This window comes from Myiozetetes cayanensis, unplaced genomic scaffold (assembly GCF_022539395.1).
Source record: "Myiozetetes cayanensis isolate MyiCay16 unplaced genomic scaffold, myiCay2020 scf32, whole genome shotgun sequence".
In the NCBI taxonomy this organism is placed as follows: domain Eukaryota; kingdom Metazoa; phylum Chordata; class Aves; order Passeriformes; family Tyrannidae; genus Myiozetetes; species Myiozetetes cayanensis.
In genome coordinates, this window is record NW_026087544.1 from 457,807 (window position 1) to 467,494 (window position 9,688).

The window sequence follows — 9,688 nt, forward strand, 5'->3', positions numbered from 1 at the left end:
CCCAAGTGTTGAAGTTTCAGCCATGGCAAAAGGCACCGGAATCGGAGCCGATGGGTTGACAGGGAGGACAAGGAAAAGGCACTGAAAACCTGCACACACGGGGCAGAAAAGCCAGACTTCATTTCCCTCTTTTGCTGTTCCTCAGGTGTTGCAATCTCTCCTTTTCCTGGTGTGCATGTGCAAGCAGAGCTGCGATTGCGAAAGGCGGCGGGGAGAGCCCAGCTGGAGCTGGTGACACCGGGGGGCTGCAGCCACCCAACCTTTGGGAGGGGAGCAGAGGTGTCATTTGGGGGCCTCTTCCCTGGCTTTGCAGTGCTGCGATGCCAGGCTCTCCCTGAGCCCAGAAAAGCAAATGTTTTTCCCTTTAATCTCTTACTCCTATCAAGATCCCGGTGCTGCTGATAAGAGGAGCAGGGAAGGCTCTTTCAGACTGAGGTGTGAGTCGGGCAACAGGCTCCCAGACAGCCCAGGATGACCCAGGTCTGGGATCCTCTGGAGCAGGGACTGCTGGTGCATCCCCTCTGCCTGGTGATGTCTTGCCCAGTGTCCTCAGTTGTGCTTTCCTCCACCTTGCTCCTGACTCCCTTGAGTGCTCTGGTTTGGTGTTTGCTCTGCTGAGAAGTTGTAAAGAAACCCAATAAATGAGGGTGACCTGGAGGTGGTGTCACAGCAAATCCCGCTCTCAGAGCCCATGCAAGCCATAACTGCTCTCCAAATAGGCCCCTCAGGCAGCCTGGCTGTGGGGCAGCAGCACAGAGCAGCCACAGGGAGGGTGGGATGGGTGCTGTGGCTTCCCAGCATGGCTTGTATGAGCCTGGTGAAACCTTCACAGGTGATTTCACTCTGCATCCTCAGTCTCCCTGGTTGAGACAGATGCACTTCCGTGCTCTGGGGAAGGTATCCGTGCTTGGAGAGTATCTATGTGACCCTGGGGCTTTGCTGGGATGCTCCTGCCCCAGGTGGCCTCGGGAGATGGTGGGGTGGGACGCAGGAGCAGGTTTGGGTGGGGCCTTGCCCAAAGCAGAGGATGCTCCGAATGGGGGGGGGCTCTGCAGTGGCTGCCAAGAGTCAGGAGCATTGTGGGGACACTGGGGGCCTGGAACCCCCTCCTGGCTGTGCCACATCTCCATCCCATGTGCCCAACTCCTGGCAAAGCCTGACCAGGGACTGGTGGCTTCCCAAGCAGCCACTTGCCCAGGGGTCCCCCACACCCAGCGCCACGTGTTCCAGCCCGGCTGTGTTTACCAACACAGCTCCCCTGGGACTCGGGAGCGCTGATCCGGGGGGAGCTTTGCCCACGATAAGATAACATTGAGGAGTTTCAAAGGGAGGCAGAAACTCCTGGTGCTGCCGATAGTGGCAAAGGCCTTTCCCAGCACCCGGGCTGGGGTCGCCTCCCCCCGGGGTTTTATTTTCCCCCTGTCAAACATTTCCGATGGCTTATCGGCCGTGCCGGGTCAGGGAGGGGTGGGTGCCAGCTCTGCCACTCCGTGGGCTGGGGACGGCCACGCGGCCGCTGGGACTGGTGACGTGGGCCCGACCTGAGCTGCGCCGTGGGTGTTTGTGGTGGGGTTCGGTCTGACGTGGGAATTCGGGGCATGGGGGAGTTGGATTTTGGCAGCGCTACGTGTGTGGGAGAACTGCCTGAACTGCCCTGCCTGCTTCGTGTGCTAAAAAAAAGACCATAAATACCAACTCGGTGTCTGTCTCGCTCAGAACAGCTTTTTCCTGCTTATGCCGGTGGAGACAACCTGGGCCCGGAGTGCTGCATGTTCTGGCCGTGGCCCTGTGCCCAGTCCCACCTGCAGCAGCAGCCACAGACCCCCAGGCACTGGACAGTGCTGTGTGCCCGGGGTTGGGAGGGTTTGAGTGGTATCAGGGGCTCCCCTCACCCCCAGTGGCTCTGAGCCTCTTGATCACAGACTCCACGACAAACCCCCGGTGGCTGCAGACCTTGGGTAGGGGATGGTCCCAGGGTGCAGGTCAGGGATGCTCCCACCTGCTCTGGGAGCTGTGTCACGGTGCAGGGCCTGGCCAGGGACTGCCAGGCATCCGGCTGGTCTCTGTGCTGCAGGTCCGTGTCCAGGAGGAGCCGTTGGCCTCGTCCCAGGTGAGGCTGGAAGGGGTTAACGGGGCCGGGTTTGCCCCACTCCCCTCCCAGGGCTATTCGGGTCCCAGCCCGCGCCTGGACTCCCCTGCCAAGGGTTAACCCGGCCCGGGCTGTTCAAACACCTCGTCTGAGGTAAGCACCGCTTGTTTGTTCAGGTAAATAAGGAAGGAATTGGATATAATGGGCAAAGGAGGCTCTGGCTGAGCCCTGACACTGCCGGGTATCCCTCGCACACTTCACACGGCTCGGTCCCTCCGGGGCTGCTCGGGGTGCCCGGCGCTGGTCCCGTCCGTGTCTCCCGTCGGTGTCCGTCGAGAGCCGATGTGGCTCAGCCCGGCCGTGCTGCGGCCGCGGGGCCGGCGCTGAGCCGGGCAGGAGCTGCTGGCCCCGACAGTGCCGGGCCCCCCCTCTCGGGGCCATGCCCCCCACAGCCACCACACCAAGAACCACGGGGATGGCTCTTCCCACCCTGCCCCAGGACCCATGTGGATTGTGAGCTGCCCGCGCACCCCCGAGGTAAGACGTGACCCCTGGCTCCCGGTGCTCCATCAGCACCCACCCAACTCACCTTCCCTCCCTTCAGGGGCTCCTACAGCCCTTTCAGCACCAATCTGACATGCTGTTGCATGTCAGCATCCCATCCCACAGCTCCTTGCACCTCCAGGTGCTGTTAAGGCTAAACAGGGACAGGTTGTCCCTTGGCATGAGGTTCTGGCACTCCTTGGGATGGTGTCACCCAAAATTAAATGGAATTTGCTAATTTTGTGTCTTTGCAACCCAAGGAGGGTGGGATAGAGCCAGGACTCCCAGGGCTGGCTCCTCCCAAGCCCACCTGGTGGCAGCAGCGACCCTGAGGGTCCCACCAGCCCCTGTGCCAGGCAGGGGACGGTGTCGTTCGGGGCCCTGTGTGACTGACCAGCAGCTGGGGCTCGTTGTGGAGTGGCCCAGGTGGCCATCAAGGATCTGCCAGCTCCAGGGTGTCTCTGTGCAGCTGAACCCCTTTTCCAGACTTGCACTGTCCCAGCTGCTTTCTGGATGGGTGTTTTTTTTGTCAGCCCTGCAGTCCCTTTGGCTGCGGGTCTGGTTTTCGTGGTTCTGCTCGGTTAGTGAAACACAAACGCGGCGTGGCTGCCAAATCCCCACAATACGGGCATTCTCCAGGCCGGGAGGGCGGGGGGGAAGGTGCTGCTATAAATAGGGGCTCCCTGGCCCCACATGGGGAACACCAAGCTCTGCTGCTCACCTGGGGGACACCAAGCACCAGGCTTTGGTCAGGTCACTGGCAGGTTGTGCCTGTCCCCTGCGACTGCTCCCTGTGCCGATGGAGAGGGCAGCCTGACCCGGGGTGTGGGGACCTGTGGGGACACCTGGTCCCTATGCCAGCAGCCATGCAGGTAATGGCAGGAGGAGCTGGGGGACCTTGGTGGTGTTGGAGGAGGCTGGTGGGGAGATGAGGGTCCGGGACCCCTGGGACGGGGGTGAGGTGAGCCCAGGGCTTGCCCTGGCCCCAACCAGGTACCAGAGCTCAGTCCCCAGGCCATCACCTTCCCAGTCCCCCAGTGCCCTTCCCAGTCCCTGCCCTGGCCGTGGGGAGGTTTTGGCCAATCCTCCTCCCTCCACCCAGAGATAAGAGGGGTGCGTGGCACAGGGTTTGGCAGCCAGGAGAGACGTGGCACGGCTGGCACTGTGGGGCTCACAGGGTGGATGGGACGTTCTGACAGGACCCCAAATTGTCAGCAGCCTCTGAGCACTCATCTGGGTCCCTGCTGCAGCTCCGGCTCGTGCAGGGACCCAGATACCTTTGCCTGCATAATCCAGGCTGCTCTGGGCAGTCTGGGACAGCTCTGGGTCCCACACGTCCCCTGTTCCTCCTGGCACAGCACGGCATGGCCCTGTCTCCAGCCTCAGCCTGGGGCTGGAGGTGACCCTGGCCCCCCACCCCGGCTGCCTGGGAAGGGCCTTGGGAAGTGCCTGGGGGTTTGGGAGACATCCCGGGTGCCGCAGGCAGCACCTCCTGATACCGAGGGCCAACCTCTGTGGGGCTTCCCGAGCGCTCCGGCACAACCTGTTCCACCGCGGATCGGCGTTTAATTAACGGGCCCATTGTTCGAGGCTGGGGGGTGGGTGAATTTCTGATTTCTTTTTTTTTCTAGCTCCCAAGGGCTGATCCCAGTGCTGCACCATTGCTGGTGCCCTGAGCAATGGGGGGTTGGGTTTGTAGGAGAGTTCAGGGTGACATGGGGGGTCCTTGGCCCCATCCCCCTTGGCTGTGAGGTCCATGTAGGGGTGGGTCCCTGCAGAGCTGCAGAGCTGAGCTGTGACCCAGCACCACCCACAGCCCTGGGCTCATGCTGGGCCCATGCCCTGGGGAGTGCAGAAACCTCATCCCAGCCCTGCTGCCCCATCCTATCCTGTGGAGCTGGGGCCACACTCAGCCCGTCAGCAGCCAGGGAGCCTCTGAAAGGGCTGATGTAACAACCAGCGCAGCCTCATCCAGCTGGGGCAGGGAATGGGAAGGTTTTGGGAGTCCCATGAGGGTTAGTGCGCTTGGGGCTGCCCCTCCAGCTCTTCTTTTCCAGGGAAATGCAAAAAGGGAGAGAAGAGGAGAGGGAAACAGCCACCCAAAGCAGCTTCTCAGCACAAACAGGTCCCACCCATCCTGGCTGCCCGTGCGCCGGAGCAGGAGAAAGTCAAACAGTGGCCCCCGCCCTGAGAGTACAGTGCCCTTGGTGGGGCATGGCACGGGCTTTTGGGGACACTTCCCAGGGGTTTGGGTCCCTGTGGTCCCAGCTGGGAGGAGGGGAACAGGATGAGGATGGGGCCGGGGCCGTCTGTCCTGCTGTGTCCGTGCACAGTTCCACATGTCCCATTTACAGCTGTGGAGGGCGGAGGATGCACCACGACCTCAGAGCACTGGAGGCATTGGAGACCCCATCCCCTCCCCAGACATCCCCATGGCCGTGCAGCTGCACAAGCTGTTACCACTTCCCTTTTGTGCCAGGAGCAGTGTGGGGCTGGATTTAAGGCTGATCTCCTAGAGCTCTTCTTTTAATCCCAGCCAAATCAAGGAGAGCTTTGGAAGCCAGCACCATCTCTCAGGGAAACTGTTTGGGTGGTGGGGGCAGCTCAGTGGTCTGGGCACCCCTTCTCCCTCCTCCTCGCTGTGGTGCCACTGAAACTGTTCAGGGACATGGGCTGCAGCTCTGAACCCATAACCCCTCCCCAGGTTCCCGTGGGTCAGGCTGCTGTGGGGGCTGTTTGGGTGTCCATGGTTCCTCTGTGTGGGTTTTTTGAGCTCTTCAGGCTTTTCCAAGGGTGAAGTGATGGGCATTTACCCCTAGCTGGGGTTTGGAGCAAACAGGACACCCCCTTTCTCTGGCCACTACCCTCTGTTCTGCTTCAGGGCTGCCTGCTTTCCTTAGGGGGGCTTGGCATGCTCCTTTTCCAGTGTCAGCTCTGTTGTTAAAGCTCCTTTTTCTGCTTTTAGAACACCAGTTTTGGATGGTCCTTCCTTTTCTTTTTGTAAAATGCAATGCTGGAAGCAGAGGAGCTGGGCAGTGCCCTGGCCATGCCCATCTCCAGCTTCTCCCTGGCAGGGGTTTCCCCTTCCCAAAGCCTCAGGATGGCTCTTGGGGAGATTTATCCATGGATGGAGCCATTCCCTGGTGTTGCCATGGAAATTCAGCAGGTTCATCCTCTTCTCCATGGTCTCCAGGACTCCCTGCATATGGAGACAGATGGGGACAGGCTGATTTTGGGTAGTTTTTCTTGCAAGAGAGTAAGGGTAATTGCAATTATCCTTTCTTGCAAGCAAAGTTCTCATCTGGGGGTTGGCACTGGTGACCAAGGGCACGGTGTTGCGGTGCTGGACTCGGGTTCACCTGGGAGATCTGAGGTCTGGGGGCTGCTGTGCTGGGGCACCCTCAGGTGGCAGCAGCAGGAGAGGTTTTCATGCACAGAAACGCGTCCATGTGGCTCAAGCATCCCCTGTCACCCCAGGGCTGCCCTGCACAGGTGTCAGGAGGTCCTGCAGTCCCCTGCTGCCTCCTGCCAGGGCCTCAGCTCCAGCTGGGACTGAGCTGCTGCCAGCCTGATGTGCAGTCCATGGAGACCCCAAACACCCAGGGGGGTCAGATCCTACCGGTCTGCTGGGCTCCTTCTCCCTGCCCGATGCTGCTGCTGGTTCCCCCCAGCCAAACACAGCCCCCCCAGCCGTGGCTGACCCCGGGCCTGCCCTCATCCCGAGGCTCGCGGGGCGCCGGAGGCTCTTTGGAGGATTTTTGCTCTCTAACAGGCTTAGTTCCTCCCTTTGTGCCCGGCTGCTGGGCGGGAGGGCAGGAGCAGTGCCGGGCTGAGCTCTGCTCCTCTCTCCTCTCCGGGCAGGTTTGGAGCCGGTGCTGAGTGGAGGGATGGGCAGTGCCAGCCCCGGGCTGACCGCTCTGCCCCCCGGCCGCCTCACCTGGCCGGACCCTGCGCTGCTGCCGCCTCCCCGAGACCCCGGCCCCCGGAGCTGGGGCTGCCCCGAGAGCCCCAGCCCCCCCAGCACCCCCGAGCAGCCCCTGCCCGCTTTCTGCCTGCACTACTTCGACATGCTCTACCCCGAGGACACGGCCTGGGCCACCAAGGGCGTGGGGGAACCATCCCCCAGCAGCGCCCAGGGCCGGGAGGAGGCGCGGAAGGAGCCGGAGCAATGTCCCATCATCGACAGCCAGGGCCTAGGGCTGGGGCACGAGGGGGACCTGCAGACCAGCCTGCACCTGGAGGAGCACTCGCTGGAGCAGGTGCAGAGCATGGTGGTGGGAGAGGTGCTCAAGGACATCGAGACAGCCTGCAAGCTCCTCAACATCGCCGCAGGTGGGTGACCCAGGCAGGGAGGGATGTGCTGGTGTGGGAGCCGAAGCCACCCTGCACTTTGGAGGCTGCAGCCCATGCGGGGTCTGGGGCAGTGCGGCTGCTCCCCGGGAAGGAGGGTCTGGTTTTGGGGGCTGCTGTGGGGGGAGCTGGCTGGCTGTGCTCACCCCCCACCTCCAGACCCCACGGACTGGAGCCCCGGCAATGTGCAGAAGTGGATCCTGTGGACAGAGCACCAGTACCGCCTGCCACAGATTGGGAAGTCCTTCCAGGAGCTGTCAGGGAAGGACCTGTGTGCCATGTCTGAGGAGCAGTTCTGCCAGCGCTCGCCCGCCTGTGGTGACATCCTGCATGCCCACCTCGACATCTGGAAGTCTGGTGGGTGCCAGGGACTGGGAGGGAGCTGGGGAGATGGGCAATTCAGGATGTGCAGCAGGAGATGCCCTCCTGACGACCCACTCCTCCCTTCCAGCCGCCTGGATGAAAGAGAAGGCTGCCCCTGGAGATGTGAGATACTGCGGTGAGTTCTGTAGGCTCAGCTCCGCAGGCCCCACTCATGCAGGTCCCTGGGATGGTGCCCAGCAGCGAGGTCTCCCCCTCCCTCCTCTCACCCATCCCTTCCCGTGGCAGGGGGTGACTCCAGCTGGGCCGACAGTGAGGTGGACTCGTCCTGCGCTGGGCAACCCATCCACCTCTGGCAGTTCCTCAAAGAGCTGCTGCTGAAACCCCACAACTACGGGCGCTTCATCCGCTGGCTCAACAAGGACAAAGGTGTGGCAGGGATGCTCTGGAGGCCCCAGGGTGGGCACTGGGAGGATGGGGAGCAGGTGGGGCTGTAACCAATCCCCCCTGCCCTGCTCCCCTCCCAGGCATCTTCAAGATCGAGGACTCGGCGCAGGTGGCCCGTCTGTGGGGCATCCGCAAGAACCGCCCGGCCATGAACTACGACAAGCTGAGCCGCTCCATCCGGCAGTACTACAAGAAAGGGATCATCCGCAAGCCCGACATCTCCCAGCGCCTCGTCTACCAGTTCGTGCACCCGGTCTGAGCGGGACAGGCTGAGCCCCGGGAGGGACGGGGCACGTCACTGCCTCCCTCTGCCAGCACTAAGGACCTCAGCTGGGGTGCGAGAGGCTCCCCGCCCCCAGGACCTGCTGGACACGGACCCAGAGACCCCCCTTTCCCCCAGCTGAGGGACCACCCCCAGCAAGCCCTGGTGCAGGGCAAGGACTGTGCAGAGCCCTCATCTCCCCTGGGCAATCCCACGGGAAGGGTGGGCGTGGGGCCGGGTTTGTCCCTCCCCCTCTCCTCCCCCCGGGTGCTGGTTGAGGGTGGCTTCGCCCCAACCATTGTTTGGGGAGGACAAAGCCTGGGCATGAGCTGGGACAATGGAACCCGCAGGGACAGGGCACCCGCAGGGACAGGACCACCTGCCACTGCCCGTGGTGGGGCTGCTGACCAGACCCAATCCAGGCAGGAGCAGCCTGGCACTGCCTGCCATGGGAGCTGTGCCCCTGGAGACCACGGGCATCCCCTCGGGACAGGGGCACCCCCCTTCACTTTCCACTCCAGGACACGCTTGGCTTCTCCCCTCTGCAGGGATTCAGGGCTGAAAACGGGAGTTTTGCAAAGGCACCAGCTGTAAATGTGGGTGTGGGCTGTGCACAGTGGGCGTCCCCTGAGCTGCGTCCTCCATCTTTGGGCACAGGGCCACCAGACCCCTCCTAAGATCCCAGGTCCTGTGCCCTGGCACAGGGCTTTTCCCTTGATTTGGATTTTTTCTGGACTGCCTGATTGCGGAGTTTGGGAAAAGGGAGATGGCAGTTTGCTCTTTCCCTCTGGACAGTAAATCTGGATTGTGACCCGCTGAGGCTGGAGTGGGACAGAGGGCTGGGATTGCTTCACCTGTGCCTTGCACCAGTCAGAGTTACCTGGAGATGTTGATCTTTTATATTATAGGGTTTTTTATGTTTATTTACTTTCTGGTTTTGGCTGGCAGCGAGTTGTGGTTTAGGTTCAAATGCCGAGGGGTGGCCCGGGCTCCTGGGGATGCTTTGTGGGAGCTTAAGAGGAAAAACACCTGGTTCTTGGTATTTGGTTTTACCCTAAAAGAGCTGCCTGTGCCAGCTCCTGTCTTTTCCTCTGTTCCACCTGCTCCATGTGTGAGTCCTGCTCCCCATCCTGGCTGGAGGAGTGGAGAGCTGCCGGAGGGAGGAGGGGAGCAGGGGAATGAGGAGAACTGCCTTGGCCTCTGGAAAAGGGGATGAAAAAACAAATAATGGGGGGAAAAAAAAGCAAAATGTGTCTTGTGGTTTGCTCTGTGTGACTGACACTCCTGCAGCCAGTGCAGGGGCACAAGGAGGATGGGCTGGGGGTGCTGGTGCCCCAGATCTGGTGGTGCCCCAGATCTCGTGTCCCTCTCCAGGTCCTCTGGCAGGGTGGGGAGGGCAGGTGGTGGCATCAACTTGCTGTGCCAGGGCCTTCCCAGCCCCAGGGGAGTGCTGGGTCAGGGCTGTGCTGGGAATGGCCCCAAATCCTAACCCAGGGGCTTCCCAAGACTTTTCTGGGAGGGGCACAGGATTCCCCAAAGGCAGTGGCTCTTCCCTGCTCCCACAGCCCCCAAGGACCCCAGCAATGCATCCGAGCCCCCCACCCCTCTGCACCCCTCAGGGTGGCAGAGTCAGTACCTGGGGTGCAGTGGCTGCCACTGTGGCTCTCTGGGCTGCA

At 61.8% G+C, this 9,688-nt stretch overlaps 2 protein-coding genes across 2 annotated transcripts in view; both read left to right on the forward strand.

Moving 5' to 3' along the window:
• ILRUN (inflammation and lipid regulator with UBA-like and NBR1-like domains) overlaps positions 1-250 on the forward strand; it is a 34,961-nt gene extending 34,711 nt beyond the window's left edge. Inside the window, exon 5 of the mRNA XM_050327194.1 lies at positions 146-250. Within this exon, the coding sequence (XP_050183151.1) occupies positions 146-235 (90 nt within the window). The 3' untranslated portion in view covers positions 236-250. The remainder of the gene's footprint in view (positions 1-145) is intronic.
• A 6,269-nt stretch (positions 251-6,519) lies between these two features.
• SPDEF (SAM pointed domain containing ETS transcription factor) lies at positions 6,520-9,238 on the forward strand. The gene is made up of 5 exons (XM_050327192.1): positions 6,520-6,964; positions 7,142-7,339; positions 7,434-7,481; positions 7,592-7,732; positions 7,831-9,238. The coding sequence occupies exons 1-5, from the start codon at positions 6,520-6,522 to the stop codon at positions 8,007-8,009; spliced, it is 1,011 nt and encodes a 336-aa protein (XP_050183149.1). The 3' UTR covers positions 8,010-9,238.
• The last annotated feature ends 450 nt before the right edge of the window (positions 9,239-9,688 follow it).

Excerpts from the sequence above, each read along its gene's own strand:
- SPDEF (XM_050327192.1), top strand. The coding sequence starts at position 6,520 with ATGGGCAGTGCCAGCCCCGGGCTGACCGCTCTGCCCCCCGGCCGCCTC. Across the intron at positions 6,965-7,141 it reads GCTCCTCAACATCGCCGCAG|ACCCCACGGACTGGAGCCCC; the intron begins GTGGGTGACCCA and ends CCCCACCTCCAG. Across the intron at positions 7,340-7,433 it reads CCTCGACATCTGGAAGTCTG|CCGCCTGGATGAAAGAGAAG; the intron begins GTGGGTGCCAGG and ends CCTCCCTTCCAG.